General features: G+C 40.1%; 1 protein-coding gene across 7 annotated transcripts in view; it reads left to right on the top strand.

The window, feature by feature from the left end:
* Nucleotides 1–20,455, top strand: part of ARHGAP6 (Rho GTPase activating protein 6) — a 183,361-nt gene that overhangs the window by 126,096 nt on the left and 36,810 nt on the right. For 5 of the 7 annotated variants that reach the window (XM_083734230.1, XM_083734229.1, XM_083734233.1 and 2 more), the window contains exon 2: nt 9,915–10,074. In XM_083734230.1, the coding sequence (XP_083590356.1) occupies nt 9,915–10,074 (160 nt within the window). Of the gene's footprint in view, nt 1–1,204; nt 1,844–9,914; nt 10,075–20,455 lie in introns of those variants that run through there. The other 2 variants (XM_083734235.1, XM_083734234.1) reach the window with 1 other exon arrangement.

Here is a 20,455-nt window from a genome sequence, read left to right as displayed (position 1 = left end):
TATTAATATAAACACATTTTTAAAGAATTTCTGTAATTTAAATAGAAATTTAAAGGCATCTCACTATAGCTGGGCAGCTGACACAGTAACTTGCTCGTAAGTAATTTGTGCAATTATTTTTAGTGTGTCAGTTATGAGTTTTGATCATGTTGACCATCTTTGAGATGGTTATCTTTGGTAGAAAGGGTAGGAAGTTGAGATGCATGTGCCTAAAATGCATGCATGCATGCACGAATAAAACACAACACAACTATTTGGCTTCCTAAGTTGACGATTATCTTTTGCAAATCATCCTGGTAACAATTTCTCTAGTTCTGGTTATTTTAATCAAAAGTAAAATCACAGCAAAGCAAATAGCAGGGACAAAGGGATACAGTAACTAATGAAACTAAATGCTTCCCAGAAGCAAACAGGGAGATATTTAATTGGCATTTAACAGCTTAACATAGGTGACTGTTGAAAGAAGTTGGACTGTTCAAGTTTTTGGCTGCCACCAAAGAAAATGCCCAATTTTTATGGCACATACACCTTATCTCCAGAGGTGGGGACTGCAACCTCTGCAACAAGGAATCTAAATATAGAGGTCGCTTCATCTAGGTGTAGGTGGTCTTTAAGATGCTCCAGACTCAATCTGTTCATGACATTGTAGGTCAAAAACAACACTTTGATTTGTGCTTAAGTAGCGGCCATATTCCATACTAATTGAAGGTTTCAGCCTTCTAATATAGCCCCACGTGTAATGTAGTGCAACAGTCTATGCTTGATGCATAAGGCATTTTCACAAAACAACAAGTCTAGCTTTCCCCCTGTTTCTAATAAGGTTATATTGCATTATACAATATATAGCAAGTTCTTTGAAAGGCTACAGTCTTAAAAAAATAGCTTTATTGAGAACAGAGGGACATAAAATGGGGGAAGGACATAATAAAAGGTATGCTCACATCTATCAAAAGGGTCATATCTAGATATAGATTTATTGAGATATAGATTTATTTGAGATACAGATACAAGAAATGCTGAATGCTATTTTAATCTTCAGTTAAAAACCCATAGCTACCCCCATACAAAATTAGTCAGGGATGGATTGGTTCATAGTATTTCCCCCTCAATCCATTTTAGCAGTAAAATGTTATTGGCTTATTGTAAAAAGCAAGTTTTATTTTTCAAAAAGTATTTATCGCAGTTTAGCATATGTGCGGCTTGCGTTTCCAATAGGTTTGCCATTGGTGTTGCAACTTCTTGTTTGTTAGGGTCAGAGAAATTGCACTAAAGATTGAAAATCAAGGACTGACCGTCCTAGATGAGAGAGAACATGAGATGTCTTTACCATACTCAAAGGGATTTTACCAGATGTGTGCAGCATTCTTTGGAGCGTTCCTAATAAGGAAAGTTTGCACAGTTACAGTGCATTCTGCATTTGAAGAGCCATGTGGAAGAGGATTTTCTTTGGAAGGAGGGGAAAGATAACCACTCCTTGCACTGCTTCAAAACAACATTATGGAATAAGAAGCAGTTATAGATTGTGTGTACCTTTTTCCAACATGCAGACTTATCTAGAATTTGGCAATGCTAAACTTGTTGAACTTACTTGGAATTCCAGTTAAGAGATTAATTTTCATTACTTTTGATTCTTAAGATTTATGGTGGTAGAAACCTGTGGCAACTAAAGTGATTGTAGGAGTTACAGTTTGGGCTGTCTCTAAGATACCTGATATATACGCGTCTCCAGGGAAAAAATGTGACTTTCTTCAAATAGGAGTTCTACAATGGATTAATCTTCATCAAGTTTGGTTTCATGAAGTTAACAAAGGACGACTGTGGAAAAGCAGATTTGGGTTAATGGGTAAGAAAATAGTTATGTGATTGTGGAGCACAGCTGTATTGTAGTACTTTTGAATGGTAACTTGCTCTGTTTTAATTTTTACTTGCTATAGCTAACTTGGCAGAAAAAACAACCCTACCCAAACAACTTTTCACCATTCACAACATATTTCTTGCTTGGTAAGGGAAACAGCTCTACCTGCCACTTAGCAGGCTAAGAAGTCAACAAGCGGCGAGTTCTCAAATACCCTTTATTTTGTCTGTTTTCATGACTTTGCATGTACTGCTAACAAGTCTGAGAGGGGCAAAACCCCTTCAATCAGCAGTGGTGTTGTGTAATTAAAGTCAATTATATGACTAGACTTAAGTTGGCTTGGCTGAAAATTGTTTGAAGTCTCTGATCACTTTTTATCATGTTTATAAGTGAACATACAGGCTCTGTAATGCTAGTTACTGAAAACTGTGTGGAGGGAAGTATTAGACAGACAATGTTTAAATGCAGTTAGCGCAACCGGTCGAAGGCAACATGGTGCCCTCCAGATTGTGTTGGAATCTAACAAGCAGCAGCCACAGACAACTTGGCCCAATGGTCAGGGATGATAGGTAATTGTAGCCAACAACATCCAGAGGGCACCATGATAACTACCCTGGCTATAGAAGCATATACTCAGTGGTTTTGCTCCAAATTTTATAAAGCAAACTAAAATGGATGGTCAGTTAATGACCTGTGATTTGACTGCTCTGTTTTCTGGCTCCTAGCACCCATGCTAAATGTTAAGGAGAATTGGCATGCCTTTGGTTTCACTCATAAAGAAGAGAAAATGTTTTACTGCTCCGAGAAACAGAAGTATTTCCCAACTTAATTTTAAATCTCTTTGAGATTTGTTATCTAATAACTTGGGCTGTGCCTGAGCCTGTATGTACTGCAAGTGCTTGCTAGTTGATGGCAGCAGCTACCTCCTAGTTTCCAGATCTTTGGAGATTAGTGTGAGCTCCTCAATGGCCATCCATGAGCCGAATCTTCAAATTTATAACTTGTTGCAGAGCATAGTCCCAACTAAAAGCCGGTCATCTCTTGGCTCAGTCTCAAGAGTATCTCGTAACTCTAGCAATTGTTTCTGTTTTTCATAACAGTGGGAAATTTTATGGCTATTTTTTCCCTTCTCCCTGTCCAAAATAAATGCGCTGCTTAAAACAAAGAATGAAACTAAAGGGCACCATTTGAATTTCAGCGCACCAACGATTGCAGATTGCAAAGGGCTTCCACTTGATCTGTCCTAATCACGTGTGACACTTTTCTAAAGAGAGTCTGAGAGCTCTGACATGGGAAAGGAATGAAAGACAGTCATTGGGAGAAATGCTTTCATGTTGGTCTAATGACTGTATAAAATGCAACATGTCCATTCTTAAGCCCTGGCAAGTAACTGATAAGTCTAAAGGGAGCTGTTAAGTATATGTGTGTCTAATTTCCAAGAAAAACTACATCCCTCTTTTTGCTTCCCATTCTACATGTTGACTGAATGCAGGGGCGGGGGGAGTAGGATCCCACTTCCTGGCCCTGTTCCTTGGAACATTTAGCAAAGGGTGAGCATAGCGCTTCTATGTCCCTATAGCTGTAGGCACACAGATTCCACACATTCAGAATCCCTCTTATTGAGGGGCTCCTGATCATGTCGGAGAGTCTACAAGCACACAGCTCTATGCATGGAGAGGCCTGATTTAACTTTCTGCTGAACTCACAAAGGTTGGGGTGGACACCTTTGGAGGTTGGCAGGGCCAACAGGTCTCTCAACATGTGGAAAGAAGGATGGGAATAAGGTTAAAGTGTATCTTGAGACCAGGGAACAAAACAAATGTGTGCATCTGCGCTATTCCCATTTTATGCTGGTCACTTATACAATTACCAGTAGGTCAAAAGTATTCCGATTCCTCAATTGTTTCCTTGGTTTTATTTTACCCCCTGCTGTTTAGTAAAGATTTGCTTTCAGAGTGGTATACCTCGGGTTACAGCCGCTTCAGGTTGTGTTTTTTCGGGTTGCGGACCGCCAAAACCCAGAAGTACCGAAATGGGTTACTTCCGGGTTTTGGCGGTCGTGCATGCACAGAAGCGCTAAATTGCCCTTTGCGCATGCACAGAATCACCCCCTGCGCATGCACAGATGCGGGTTGCGAATGCTGCCAGTTGCGAACATGCATCCCGCACGGATCACTTCACAACCCGAGCGTCCACTGTATAGCAATTCCACTCCAGCCTGTATGCATCTTAGGCGTGCCTTTTCTCATAGAATCATATTCATAGGACTGTAGAGTTGGAAGGGACCACAAGAGTCATCTAGTCCAACTCACTGCAATGCAAGAATCATTTGCCCAATGTGGGGCTTGAACCCACAACCCTCAGATTAAGATTCTCATGCTCTACCACCTGAGCTATCCAATCTGACTCTTGGCAGCTGTTGACATATAGATTCCAGGCTGGGACAGCTGTGGGGGTGGGGAATGGTTTGCTGCTGGATTTGAGCTCCCTGATAGTAAAGGTGACAGTCCACTGAAATGGTCCCTGCATTAATCTGTGGTATGCCTGGAAGTTGTTAACATAGTCCAGATTTAGACCATTGCTGATTTGATTTAGAATGGCAAACTGGAGTTAAAATGCTTGCATGATACTTGATTTTAATTGCATTTGTAAACACAAATGGTTGTATTGTGGGGTCTACTCCTCCAGTGTATATTTAATAACTAACATGACATCTTCTAAAATTTTAGACATCTCTTGTCCAGAGATGAGCAGTATGGTCAGCTAAAGTCAAGCATTGTAGTGTCATAAAGATACCAATGCTTTCAAAACTGAGGCTGTGACTATTTTCTTTTCACAGAGGTCTGCTATAGTTAAATCAAGCCTCAGAAATTAGAATACTGTTTGTTTTATTTGAATTTTCTGGGTTACTTATTTCACATTGCTACATTCATTGTTTGTCTACATGGCATGATTTTTTAAAAATAGTTTAATTGGATTATAATGCTAACAAAATACACAAAGGAAACAAAATAGAAGTCATTAGAGTTCAAAATAATAGGCATAGAATCTATATACAACAAAGAGGATGTGTTGTGAATCTTGCATCAATTTAATCATGAACTTTAGGGAGGGTTAATAAGAGGCCGGAACGTACATATATCCTCTCCATAGAGCAATTTGAGTCAATGGTTGACTTTGGATATTCACATATCTATTCACATAAAACAAAAAGTGTCCTCAGAAACTATCAGATTTATCTGTGTCCCCGCCCCCCGCCCTAAGTATGCGGTATCAATACATCAGACTTTCAGAGACCAAATTTTATCTAAGCACCCTGCCGTGGTGAATTTGGATGTTTTCCATTGGCTGGCCAACTCCAAGCATGCTGCTACCAGTAACACAGGAAAAATGTTCCTTATGGATCTCAGGACCACTCAGTCTACTGATATTAAGTAATGCCAGAGGTGGAATTGGGGAGGGGGTGTTGTCCTATAATGGCCTATAGTTTGGGCAAGAACTCCATCCCAGTAAGTTTTCACAAAACAACATTCCCACCACAGAAATAACCCCTCCCTTCTCCACAACATCTCCAACAGAAATATTTGGATTTATGGTGTTTTAATTTAAGCAGACTCCAGTGCTACCTATGGATTGTTTTTAAGGTTGCTTCTTGGATGCTTTCTGAAACTGATTTCAATGTCACTTTCCTCCACGTTGCATCCCACACACCATTTTAATATTTAAGGAGGTACCAGCTTCTTCAGTAAGTATCTTACATGTTAGGGATTTCTTCCCTTTCATATTGCATCCATCCTGTGCACATACCATGTAAGGCATCTTCTCGCATTTTTCCACCCGTAATTATTTTCATGCAAATAACTGGATTTGAAACATCTTTAACTAGGATGGGTGTGGAGGGTATCAGAAGAATGGAGCACGTTTTGTGCCATCAGGGGCTGGCCATCCTTGCGTAGGTCGAAAACTTGATAACTTCTTGCCTCCTCACATCTCTGAAATTTGTGGTATTCATCAGATGGCATGAGCAATCTTCAGATGAAACTGAACTGTTGCTAACATTAATAAATAGTGTGCCTATTGATTTTGTAAGAAATCATGTTTGGATTATAAGAGATTGAAGGATACTTTCTCCATTGCAGGAAGATTTTTGTCTTACATGAATTTTGTAGCAAGTAATACACTAAGCACAACTGTTTCATAGTGAATCTTAATATCAAGCTGTTTTCACACTTCCTTCATGCTCTTGGAATGCAACTGGGTTTATGTACATCCACCCCTTTACTATGATGTAAGCTTGTACAATGATTCAGCTACTCTTGTATTTATCTGATGCAGACATATACTGAATTTAAGTTTGAAGTATGTAAGTTGTATTTCTCTTGTGCATGTAAATTTAGCCACTCCGTGGACAGAAGGCAACGTTCCTCATGGTGAAATGCTATGCAGAACTTATGAAAAGGGGTAGACAGACATAGAACCATAGAATTGTAGAGTTGGAAGGGATCCTGAGGATCATCTAGTCCAACCCCCATGTAATGCAGGAATACACAGCTGTCCCATATGGGGGTTGAACCTGCAACCTTGTCATTATCCGCACCATGCTCTAACCAACTGAATTATCCCAAAGTGGTTCATGAGCCATCTGAAAGATAAGAGAAAGTGAAAGGTCATTGAGTAATTGCCAAGTTTCTTAATACAGGAAAGGCTTGTTTCAGTGGATTATATTGACCCCATGGCTTTTGACCAAGGCAGGACATCTGTATTCAGTGACTAAAGTGCAGTCAGGAATCTTACTCAAGAACAGTAGGCTAGGGGGCACTAACATGGATTCAGTCCTTTAAAATGGACATCTAGCTTAGCATTACAGTCATATTTCAGGTTAAATATGCTTCAGGCTGAGCGTTTTCAGGTTACGCTCCGCAGTGACCCGGAAGTAACAGAATGCGTTACTTCCGGGTTTCGCCGCTCACACATGCACAGATGCTCAAAAGGACGTCACGCACATGCGCGGAAGCGGCAAATCGCGACCCGAGGACATGCAGACGCATGTTGCGTTTGCTTCAGATGTGAACGGGGCTCCGGAATGGATCCCATTCACATCCAGAGGTACCCCTGTACTGCCTCCCAATTCAACCTTTAAATGAAATTGGATGCATTTAGTAGCACCATTTACATCCATTTCCTACCAATTTCTGCATGTTGCTCCATTTTCTTATCAAACCCCTGCACCTCACTCCTCCCACTCAGTAGGTTAGCAATAAGAAATCTGACCATGGGAAGACATTGTGTTAAAACGTTGTCCAGTACAATGTAAACAGGCTCCTGTACGTCCCACCTCACTGGCACCAGCTCCAAGGAGGCATTCAGAAACGTTCACTTCCTTTTTTAAAAAACAACAACTATAACTTGTTTCAACCAAATCAACAAACTGTGCTTAATATTAATTATGGTTGGATTAAAAGATGCAACTATGAAGCCATTGCTTCTTGAGATACCCAGGGCTGACTAGGGACCTTCTGTCTGCAAAGCACATTTTCTCCCACAGAGCTTAGTTAAACAGATCCTTTGTGTTCTTCTTGAGAATGGGGATAGAGGGCAGTTCTTGTAACCAAGCTAGTCTTTCCTCTATTCATCAGAGGGAAGGCCTATGTTCCATAAAGGAAGGAAGATCTACAACTGGCAACTCCCCTTCAACTTCCCCCCATAATTAAGTTGTATTGGGACAAAATGAGCTTCTTGAACAAATGTTTAGAGTACATAATGTTTCTAGTATAATGAATCTTATTGTACTAGCTTGTGCCCTTCTTGTGAACAGTCTAAAGTTTTATGTTACTTTGGTTTGTTTTAATTCATTTAGTTTCTAAATAAAGCAGACAGCTGAAAATAAACATTTATTGCTCATCTCAGTTAGATCAGGAGATTCCAGTGTTCATAACATAGCATTTTCCAAAAATATTTTGACAGATATAGTCTTCACTAACATCATGTTAGAGTGGCCTAGGAGAGAATTTACTGCAGCAAAGTTAATACATGCTAGACTTCTTTGCACTACTGGTGGCAGGGATATATGAACCATTACTGCTCCCTGGGCAAAAAAAAAAAATCCACTGTGGTCCTTTGTCTAGAACTGTTATTTTTTTGCTTATCTGTGAACTTGTTAGTTTTCAGGATTGAAAGAGTAGCCCAGACTTCCAAAAGAAGTTAGTAGGCTACCTTCCAGATGACAAATTTAGTCTTTAGCCTTAATTACTATTAACATTGCTAAGGAATTTTAAATGAAGAATAGCAGTAATTACCGTATTTTTCGCCCTATAGGACGCACTTTTTCCCCTCAAAAAATGAAGGGGAAATGTGTGTGCGTCCTATGGGGCGAATGCAGGCTTTTGCTGAAGCCTGGAGAGCGAGAGGGGTCCGTGCGCACAGACCCCTCTCGCTCTCCAGGCTTCGCGGACCTCTCCGCAAGCGGCGGGAGCGCTCCCCCCGCTTGCGGAGAGGTGCCTGGATGCGGAAGCCTGGGCGCGCTGAGCTCAGCGCGTCCAGGCTTCGCGGACCTCTCCGCAAGCGGGGGGATCGCTCCCGCCGCTTGCGGAGAGGTGCCTGCATGCGGAAGCCTGGGCGCGCTGAGCTCAGCATGTCCAGGCTTCGCGGACCTCTCCGCAAGTGGCGGGAGCCAGCCCTTGGCTCCCACGGCTTGCAGAGAGCTGCCTGTTTGGGGGCTGGGGTCAGGGGAAGCTCCGGCGGGCCTCCCCCGCCCCTGCCCCGCGCCTGGGGGGGAAATAATTTTTTTCCCTTTATTTCCCCCCCAAAAAACTAGGTGCGCCTTATGGGACGGTGCGTCCTATAGGGCGAAAAATACGGTAATCTTTCCTGCCCAAATTCCTTTTATTGATATCTTAATCTTTGTCTGTTGCTACCTTACTTCATTTCATTCTGCACAAATTGTAACATTAAGGCTGCAGTCCTATACTAATATATATGGGAGTAAGGCCCATGTAACTGAATAGGACACAGAGGTATGTAGAAATGTATAGGATGCCTCTTGTTTAGGTTTGCTGAATCAGCTCATAAGTGAATCACGATGCATATCTTTCAAACCACACCTGACATTTTAAGTGTCACAATATTGAATAATACCGAAGACAAGTGCAACTCTTTAGAACCTGCGTGCCAGATATTCATTAAAGTTTCAGTGGAATGTGACTTAAAACATACAAAACACGTATGCAAATATTGTTCATGCTTATGTGTTTGTGGCATTTGCTTGAAGATTTTATGGATTTGCACATATGTGTTGCATTGAACAGTATAAACATAGGATGATTTTTGCTTTCATTGGAAAACTCTTTATGGTTGGAAGTTCATGACAGATTTCAGCCTTGTTTTGCTTTCTGAGCATTATACACTGCAAATATTCTGGCATATGGTGACATGGAAATTCATGAAGTCCTTTTGAAATTTATTTCATCACTGGTCTGGTACCGCTCCGGCGGAAAGGTAAACGGCGCTTCTGTGTGCTGCTCTGGTTTGCCAGAAGTGGCTTTGTCATGCTGGCCACATGACCTGGAAGCTGTACGCCGGCTCCCTCAGCCAATAAAGTGAGATGAGTGCCGCAAACCCAGAGTCGGTCACGACTGGACCTAACGGTCAGGGGTCCTTTACCTATTTCCTCCCCCTCCAATTTTAAAGGTGCGGCTTATATTCAGGCCAATACAGTACTTGTTCTTCAACTTGAATAAATGAAGACATGCTACTGCCATGTACATTATAAGTGACACAAACCTTGGTGGGAATTGCAGTGGTAGAGTTTCACTAAAGAGCCCTCCACAGGCTTCGTATGTGTCACCGGTTAAGCCGGATAGCTGTCCTTTTCCAACCAATAGTGTTAAAACAAGTTTAGAACGCCCTTCTGCAAAAATTATGGAATGTGCATGGTGACTGTGGGTGTTTAATAAAGCGTAAGTTAAATGTTTAGTTATGGGATAAAGGGCTGAGTGGCATTCTCAGTGAACTGTTGATTATCCATATGACCCTTCATACTTTTCCACTTGATTTCCTGCAGGGTGACTTCACTTGGAACAGCATGTCAGGGCGCAGTGTTCGGCTGAAGTCTGTTCCTGTTCAAAGTCTTTCTGAATTGGAGCGTGCCCGGTTACAGGAAGTGGCCTTTTTTCAGTTGCAGCAGGACTGTGACCTAGGATGTCAGATAACGATTCCCAAAGGTGAGATGTGATCCTGAAGTCTCCTGAGGACAGCGCTGAAATGGTCGGCCCTGTCTGGTACATCGCAAACTGTTATTTCCATTTGAAGTATATATTAAGAAAAAAAATATTTCTTTCTATGAAATTAGTTTTTGGCTGTTGTTCTTAAGTTGTAGAATGTGGTCTCAATATATATTACATAAATCTTGTTTTCAGGGATTGTATTCCCCAAACAGTTAAAATACCAATATTGTTGATAACACAATCACATATTTTGCCACTGACCCCATGAGGGAAACTAGTTACTCACTGATGGCCCTGATTTTAGAATTAGCCAAAGGCTCTATGCTACTCCTGAGCAGCCCTTAAATTGCTATATGAACTAGTGAATTAAAAATATTTGTTGTTTTTAGATATTTAGGTCTGACTTACTAGGGAGGATAATAAAAACAAACTCATTTTCAAGGGCTTCTTATATGCAAAATATTTATGAAGAAGAAAAATTACAAAATGTTCCTTTCTTTAGGCTGTGCCTGGGTCAGTGCTGGTACTTAGCAGTGATCTTTTTAATCCTTTTTTTAAAAAAAAAATAACGAAGGCAGCTGAAGAGCCTGGGAACCCACAAACAGGATTTTACTAGTGATAATAATGGGGTAGCTGTTATTTACATTATTTGCCCGTGGACCCATTGAAAGCAACTGGCTAACCACTATAAATAGGATGCTGGTGTCACTAGAATATCTGTCTGATCCAACAGGGCTCTGCTTATGTTTAGATGCTTATCTATGCATATTGTTCAGACTGAACTTGGGCGGGGAAAAATTGAGTGGACTGCTTATCTCTCATCTATACTACAGACTGCAGCATTATTCAAGCATTAGGCTTTTTAACTGGGAAAAGCTAGAACAATTCAGATGCAAGAGAACATAATGCAATTAAGTTTTATTTGGGAAAACGTAGCATCTACTAATGTTGCTTTAAGGATCTTCTAAAGATCAGAGAATAGCTGTGTTATGAGTCAGAACCATTTATATGCCTCATTATGGATTTCAATAGTTTCTATGGTCTTCTTCTACTTTAAAGTTGCCATGCCCAAAGTAAACTAATTTAAGAAATTGCCACTTTGGAGATTTGGATGGATCATTTTACTGCTTGCCATAACCTGCAAGCAAACTGGAAATATGTAAAGATCCTCACAAGAAAAAAGGACACTTAGTTTAATCCTTCCTTTTCATTCTGGCTTCTGGGCCTTGTTATAAAATATTGAACTTACCAATGCTTTTTCTTTTCTTTCTTTTCTTTTACTGTACTTGACTAGCCAGTTGACTTATTTTGATTGACTGGTCTGTGCTGAACTTTTCATAGATAAAAAGCATAGTCTTGGAGTAAATTGTGTCCAAACGGAGCAAGAAACAATTTAACATTCAGAACCTTTATTCTGCTGTGTTTGGTTTTGTGCCCAGTATGTTACTGCTCGGCTATGAAAAAAATGGCAATGTGCTTTCTGCCTTGTGTTTATTTTGGCAGGGGGCGGGGTTCGGATTTTGGACCTCTGTTTATATTGCTCTTTGTTGTGTTTAATTACCTATTTGTCATCTTCATTCAGTGTGACTATGGTTTTTACTTTTTTTTGTCGTTACTTGCCATTGGTCCCTTGCATTTAGCCATTCACGACGGTGTTAATGTATCTGCGTTTTTGTACAAAAGTGGAAAGGATCAGAGTAAATTTCCATGGATTATGTTTCCAAATTTTAGCACCAATTTGCAGATGGTGCCTCAGTTCCCAAATATACAAGGCATAATAGACATTATGCTATAAGACAGGAATACATAGATGTGTATACATTTTTTCTACACAGATCTAAACCAAGATAGGGAGTAGATAGAATAACTGAATCGGCCCTCAAACATTATTAGATAAACAAAGGGTTCTGCAACAACTTGATTTCTTGTGGAAGAATGTATTCAAACAATCAGAGTGATGGCTACTTTAAATATAACTCTCACAGAGAGCTTTTTACACAACTTCTTCAATTCACACTTTGCTGCTGCAGCCCTGCAGATGGCAATGGTTGACAGTGAGATTGCAAGAAAGGGTGGTACAATAGGTGGCAGCTTTTGTGTGAGAAGGTCTGAGATTGCTTCTAAAGGTAGAACTTAAGTTCTAAAATATGCAGTGAGCAAAAATAAATAATAACAGCTGGCCCTTTTTTCAAGTTTGTTTTCCCCTTTTGAGTCTTTTATTTGTTGCTGTGGCTCCCTCCTGTTCCTATGTGTACATGTATGTGTTTTGCAGTGACAATGGTAGTTTCAGGCTGTACATGATTGTTCCCATAAGAGCGAGCTCTGCAGTCTCTTACATCCGCCACATGTGGTTCCTAGTCATTTGAATCTTCTTCCCACAGTCAAATGCAGAAAGCTTATATTTGTTTTTCTTCCATAGTAATGAACACTGCCTTTCTGGTATCTTGGAGTGAATTAGAATGAGAAACAAAGCAGTTTCACCTCCCAGACCTTAATCCTCTTAACTTCCCTCTTGGTTTGCAAAAGTGACCATGCATCAAAGAAGCTAAATAAATGGCTATCTAAAGGGCTCCTTTGCTGTTTGGAACTAATTGACAGCCCACAACAATGCAAACATGAGTCATTGCCTCATAAGTGAGATAAAATGGGAGATGTCTCTTTTATGATGGTACTTGCTATGCTATTGCACATACGTGCATCATCTGAAAATTAGGAGAATATACTTACATATGCAAACGTAACTGGTGGATATAATCATATGATTTAGTCAATGAGTTGACTAAGATTTATTTAATCTGGTTGTATCCCTGCAAATAAACAGTCATTACAGATAAAAACAAGAATTGCTAAAAACAAAGAAAAATCATTAAAATACAATTGAACATTGATACAACTATTTACATGTATAAAATTTGTTTAAACCACACATAAGTGTTAGTATGTGCTTCAGTGTGAGACTGATGTAAACAACAACCCCCAGATTCCATCTATAAATTCAATTCAAATATGAGACTATTCAAATGAAACCCTTTTAAGGCTTATAAGCATTATAAATGTTAATAAGAGTATTGGATGTAGGAGATTTAGGAGGGATTTGTTTTTGCTGCTTCCTTATTTTTACTCCCACCCCCAAAGTATATCTTCCTTATTTGATGTTAAATACTTTCATCTGGCTATGATTTATTTGTAAGCAAAACATCCTGCACATTTTGTAGAATGGAATCCATAAACCTTTGTAACCTTCCTATAGAATAGTTTTGTTTGGAAAGATTAAGAAATATGCAAACCAGAGAGAACTTCGACCTTGAGAACTTTACTTTAAGGAAAACAAAAGCAGCAGCAAATAATGAATTTGCAGCAGGATATATGAAGGAAAACTCACTATCTTCTGACCACCTATCTTGTTTCGACTTTAAGTTTCAATTTGTTCACTCTTATCTGGCCCATTGTTGATACTATATATTGATAGCCCTTTGATCTTGATATTCCACTCACCCCAGATAGACCCGGAGTTAAGATGGCTACCATACACTAAAAAACCCCTGTCCAAGAATAGAGTATTGGAGAGTCACTGGAAAATACCCAACATGGTTTATTTCCATGGGGTCAGAATTGGCCCAACTTTTCTCGGCAATAAATGATACATGCAAAATCCCAGAAAATTGGAAACTGAGCCTGGTAGCCCCCATCTATAAGAAAGGAGACCCCCAAGACCCCTCAAATTATCGCCCCATAAGTCTCCTGGACATTGTGTATAAACTTTATACTCGCCACCTGCTAAACAAATTGGTTGATTGGGCTGACCACTCTAACTTGTTTAATCCGGAACAGGCAGGGTTTAGAAAGGGCCATAGTACAATAGGCCACTGTTTGGTATTACAGACAATGATAGATAAGTATTCAAAGACATATAAGAGCAAACTTTTTGTGGCTTTCGTAGATCTCACATCAGCTTCTGACTCAATCTGTAGGGACAAATTATGGCAAAAACTATATGGCACAGATATTGATAGACGACTCCTCAAAATACTTAGAGAGTTACATTCAGACACCACAGTTAAAATTAGAACTGGGATGTCAGGCAACTATACTGACCCTCTGCCACTGGGGAAAGGGGTTAAACAGGGCTGTTTGTTAGCACCGTTCCTTTTTAATTTTTATATAAATGACATTGTTCAACATATGGCAAAGTATAAGTCATCAGCTCCTGCCCTGGAAGGCAAACACCTGAACATACTGCTATATGCTGATGACATGGCGGTCATGGCACTCACTCGAAGGGGCCTACTCAGCATGCTGGAGGGGCTCGCAGCTTATTGTTCTCAAAACTCTCTAAAGATAAACTATGATAAAACAAAAATTGTGGTGTTTACTAGAGCTCGACATACATTTAGATGGTCTCTAGATGAACACAAAATTGAACAATGTCTCCTCTTTAAATATCTTGGTATCACCTTCCAAGCCACATCTAGCTGGCTTGCCCACTTCAAGACTGTAGCCCTTCTAACACGTAGGACAACTGGTGCTCTGCTCAGCTTTTTTTATTCGAGGGGAGGGCAACTGGTGATCCCGGCACTAAAAATTTTTGTTGGAAAAGTGATTCCACAGATGTTATACGGAGTAGAACTCTGGGGTTGGAATCAGAAGCTGTTAGAACGGCTTGAAATCTTCCAAAATTTTTATCTCAGAAGAATTCTAGGCCTCCCTCAGAGTACTCCGGCAGCTCTCCTAAGAGTGGAAGTAGGATTACCTTCTGTGTCTGCCAGGGCACACTTAAGATTCCTGCGTTTTTTTACCAACCTCATAGATGCCCCGAACACCTTATTGGCTAAACAAGCCTTTGTATCATTACAAAATAACACTACTTGGCATAAAAGTCTATCAGACATTCTATCCAGATACAACCTACCTGAGTTAAATACTCTCAAATTGTGGAGCGCTGATAAAGTTCGGGAATGGATCTTTGAAAAAGACGCCTTTATGGACTCCACCAAGATAAAGAACTCTGGGTTTTCCTACTGGCTCCCCCAAGTAAAAGCAGTCAAAATCTGTGCCAACTACTTGGTCGAGATCACTGACCCCACCCTTCGGAGAGCTTTTACTATGGCACGGTTTCAAACATTGCCAACTGCCTACCTGACCGGTAGATACACAAAAACCCCAGTAGAACATCGTCTATGTCCTTGCCTTATGAGAATTAAAGAGGACCTTACACATTATTTCCTCTATTGCCCCATTTATTCGGGCTTTAGAGATGCATTGCTGCAAATTATACCCAACTCTATAACCAGTCCTGAAGATAGAGTAAAATTTTTGTTAGTTGATGCAAACCCACGCATTACCCATGTGGTAGCGGTCTTTGTGATGAAGGCCATGAAAGCCAGGGAAAGATTTATGAACGACAATGTAAAGACCCCTCCATCGTCTGTTTGACTCGCTGCTCGTTTTCCCTCCTTTTCTATTTTGTGGGAAGAAGGTTTTGTCGGCATAGTATGTAATGAATTTTAACAATTTTTAACTACTGTAGTGTTGATTTTTGTGCACAGGCATGGTCCTCACAATAAACGAATTTGTTGTATTTCCATGGGGGCTTTTTAAACTCAGTCATCCATCTCTTTTAGATACCGGGAAATATTTAGAGCAGAACTCTAAAACTCTGTAGCTCTGCAGAATATAATATGCTCAAAATATTATGCCCTAAATAAGCAATGTATGATATAAAAGTAACATCACTTCTTGAAATGTGTAGCCATTATGGGAAGGTTTTTATCTAAATGTTGAATCTGGAACTCAAGACAGGCCTAAAAGTATGGTCTAACTATTCTGAATGAACATAGGATGAGCCTGCTGGATCAGGCCAATGGCCCATCTTGTCCAGCATCCTCTTCTCACAGTGGCCATCCAGATGCCTGTGGGAAACCAGGGAGCAGAACATGAGCACAAGAGCACTCTTACCTCCCGTGGTTTCCAGCAGCTGGTATTTTGAAGCATTGCTGCCTTTAACTGTGGATATAGAGCACAGCCATCATGGCTAGTAGCCAGTGATCACTCTCTCCTCCATGAATTTATCTCATCTTCTTTTAAAGCCATACAAGTTGGTGGCTTTCACTGCCTCCTGGGGGAGGAGTTCCATAGTTTGACTATGCACCATGTGAAGAAGTACAGTGGTACCTCTGGTTCAGAACTTAATTTGTCCCAGAGGTCCGTTCTTAACCTGAAACTGTTCTTAACCTGAGGTACCACTTTAGCTAATGGGGCCTCCTGCTGCCGCCGCACCATCGGAGCACAATTTCTGTTCTCATCCTGAAGCAAAGTTCTTAACTCGAGGTACTATTTCTGGATTAGTGGAGTAACCCGAGGTACCACTGTACTCTCTTTGATCTGACATGAAATTCCAACAATGTCCACAAATTCCAGTGTTATGAGAGAGAAAAACTTTCTTTGTTTACTTTCTCCACGCAGTGCTTAAGTTTATAAACTTCTTACTTGCCTTTTCTCTAAACTAAAATGTCCCAAACTCTGCAACCGTTCTTCATAGGGGAATCGCTCCATCCCTTTGATCATTTTGGTGGCCCTTTTCTGAACCTGTTTCATTTCTACAATTTTGTTTTTGAGGTGAGGTTACCAGAATTGTACACAATATTCCAAATGCCATTGCACCATAGGCTGGCATTATGAGATTGGAAGTATTATTTTATTTTTTTTCCAGAGTTTCTGCGCTTACACTAATAAGTAGGTAGAGAGATTAGGAAAAAAAATGTGTTGCTTTAATTCTGCAGTTGTTGTATTTCTTGGTATATAATTTCCTAAAGAAAGTTAGGAGCAGAAGAGTAACTTACCTTTTGACTGAGGAGTGAGGAATTTATGAATTCCTTGTGCAACCAAGGTTTGTGTTAGTTTACTTGGAAAAAAAACACTCTTTAACTGGGAAAACTCAATGGAATTTATTGTCTGAAGCTCTTGGAATTTCCTGTTGTCTTTTGTCTGTTTATACATTGCAATTGGGACTGATTCTGACGATGTTACAAGACATATTCTGTCAGTGTACCGTGCAATGGTTGCTGCAGCTCTTCAGGCTTATATTAAGCAGTTCACAAGCCTGTTGTTTAATTTTATTTTTAAGAGAATAATTCTGGTTTTTGAGGTTGGTAAAGAATACTTTAGTCATTATTTCCTAATGTCTCAAACTAGAACAAAACTGTACGTAATTACACATTTATTCACTTTTAAAATCTCATAATTATTTGCACATCTAATTATTTTGAAATTTTGGCTTCGGTCCAGTATGCAGGATATGACACGCTGTGAAATCATATGCAGTGACCTTGCATCCTAAAGCATGCAAGAGTGCCTACATTTTTGAAATGCACCACACCTTCAACCACTATCTTTTAAGATTTGTTGCAGATGGTGATTATATGTGAACATAAATTAATGATTAATCCTATAACCCTGTCCATAATAGGTTCGCCAAATAGCTCCTAGTGCCAAACATACCACTTGGCTGTGGAATGGATCCCGCAGCCCTCCACTCCCATTTCCATCCACTTGATTCCAATGCTTAGATATTATTTTAGTTTTGGAAAGCAGTAGCAATAAATCATTTGTTGTCAGGCACCTTCATTTCACCATAATAAAGGTAAAGGGACCCCTGACCATTAGGTCCAGTTGTGACCGACTCTGGGGTTGCGGCGCTCATCTCGCTTTATTGGCCAAGGGAGCCGGCGGACAGCTTCCGGGTCATGTGGCCAGAATGACTAAGCCGCTTCTGGCGAACCAGAGCAGCACACGGAAACGCCGTTTACCTTCCCACCGGAGCGGTGCCTATTTACCTGCTTGCACTGTGTTCTTTTGAACTGCTAGGTTGGCAGGAGCAGGAACCGAGCAACGGGAGCTCACCCCGTTGCAGGGATTCGAGCCGCCAACCTTCTGATCGGCAAGTCCTAGGCTCTGTGGTTTAACCTACAGCACCACCAGCGTCCCTTCACTTCACCATATCTAAGTACAAAAAAAAGATTGTTAAGAAAATTACAAAAAAAAAGATTTGGTCCCTGTGAAACATTTTCGAGACTTTACCTCTGATTTAATTTAAGCCATATTTCTCATGAATTGCTTCCTCTCATTATAAAATGATGGGATGGGGATTACGGGTTGGAAGGTAGAGAAAGGCACACTAAAATGGGCCAGTGTTCTGCAGCAAAGCTGTAGGGCTCTAGCAGCATGGCTTTGTGCCAAGATCTGTGATTCAATCCCAGAGCCTGGAGTTGGGGAAAACAGAAGGTTACGGCCTGTCAATAGTTTGCTTGTTTTGATACTTTTATGGCATAGAAAAAGAGTTAAATTGGCATAGAATAGCAGGTCTTTTTCTTGACGTAGCCACTTTTTACATTTAGGACTTGTCAGACTAGGTTGTGTACATTCTCCCCACATACTTGCTTGATAGCACTGTGTTGAAGATTTCTTCCATATTTTTTTCACCCATTTTGCATCAGTTAATCGTTAAATGCAGTTTCTTTTCTCATCATCAAAGGGGAGAGAAAATTCTCACAGGATGTGTGCAAGGTTTAGCTATGCTTACCTTGTGTTTAGAGTGGTTGAGAGGTGCTTGTGAATTACCATTCTGTCATTCTGTAAATCCTCCAAGGACCTTGGTTGAGAAATTAAAAGAACGGAAAGAAAAATTGAAAAAGAAAGAGAAAATTCATTTAGAATTAGATTTCCCTTCATTTTCATTTATAAAATCTGAAATAAAGACGAAGTGTAGTTCTCTTCTTTTTATTTACCTTTAATATTTCCCCAATACAGAAAATATTATTCTAGGCAGAGGCTTTACCACTGTGCTGTAGTTCCCATGTGAATTATAACATCAGACTGTTTTGTGCAATGTGGTTCCTTTGCCATCACCAAAGTTTCCCCTTGGCAACTCTTTTAAGTATGTACAATACAGAGCCAGAGAGAAGGAGCCCAGTGCTACATGCCCTATCATATGAGTTATGATCTCCTTGTGTTGGGTTTATGTTCATGTGTGATGTGCTGAGTTATACCTGTGCTCAGGTTGGGTGGTGGTTTCGGTAAAATTCCCTCCACCAAGTCCGGGACTGGTGTAAAAGTTGCACCATCAATGGGGATGCATAGACTGTAGGTTTATAGCGGTCTTCCCTGACATGGTGCCATCCTTATGCCTCGGGCCACATCTCCCATCAGCTCCAACCAACATGGGCTGATAGGAGTTGTAGTCCAAAATATATGGAGGGCACCATATCGAGAAGGCTGGAGTATAGCACCCTCCTCTGTTTCAGCTCTGTTCTGCTGGATTATATTTGCCAAGAGAATAGTTCAGCTGCCAGGGAATTCAGCTGGTGCATTCAGTTGCCTGTCTGTCATATCAACAGTGTATATGATATTCTGTGCACTTAGCAAGGCTTCTGCTGAACCCTGTAACTCTTCAGCCAGCATCCAAAGTTTTGATTATATTTTAATATTCAACAGAAATCCTTTTAATTGATTTGAAATAGCAATTTCACGAGGTCACTAGTTGTTAAACCGAGAAAAAGAAACTTGTAATTTATTTAATAGACTCAGAGTTTTCTGTGTTCCAGTTTCCTTGCATATTTTTTTCTAGTATAATGATGTTTTGAGTTTTAGTTCAGAGATTAAGTATCTCTCTACTGGTTCTCCATAAGGATAATAATCTTTATTAGGAATGGAATTGCATAGTGATTTTGGAAAGCAGCTGTATTAAAGAAGGTTTTGTGGATTTCATGTTAACTGTGTATATTTAAATGCCTATATATGAATTTATGATGAAGGGGTAACAGCAATACTGAGTGAAGCATCAGTTTCAAACCCAATAAGCCTGTCCTTTTTGTGTTATATGCCTGGTCTAAAAGTGTGTTGGGCCATTCCGTGTTCTAGATAACTTTTATCTGTATTTCAAATTGGCAAACAACAGGAGATACAGGGGAACTATGTTTGAAGAGTAACCATTTCAGTGAACAATAGAAGCATTCATTTTTCTGTGTTGTATTGCTATCAGAACTTGAAGCCGTGTAGAATATTTGTACAAATTTTCAATCAGATAAAACCCAGTCAGTGCAAATGGATCAAAGAGGAGGAATTACGTTTCAATTAAATGGTAACATTTGCTTTCAACAAACATAACGTTGATTCTGTTGGAGCTAGCAGAAACTCTTAAATTGAAGCAACCAGAAGAAAAGCTCTTTTCTGCATTTAAAAATATAGAATTGAAACATTGAGTGGCAGAAAGTAGATGGAATTTTAAAAGCAAACTTGTGGGCAACCAACCCCGGCTGCCAAGCAACAGGAACGTTATGGTACCGTAGTTTTTCAATACTGAACTTCAGTAGCTTGCACCTAG

This window comes from Podarcis gaigeae (genome assembly GCF_964106915.1).
Source record: "Podarcis gaigeae genome assembly, chromosome: 4".
Classification (NCBI taxonomy): Eukaryota; Metazoa; Chordata; class Lepidosauria; order Squamata; family Lacertidae; genus Podarcis; species Podarcis gaigeae.
Note: the sequence above shows the minus strand (reverse complement) of the source record. Positions and strands in the feature narration are given on the sequence as shown.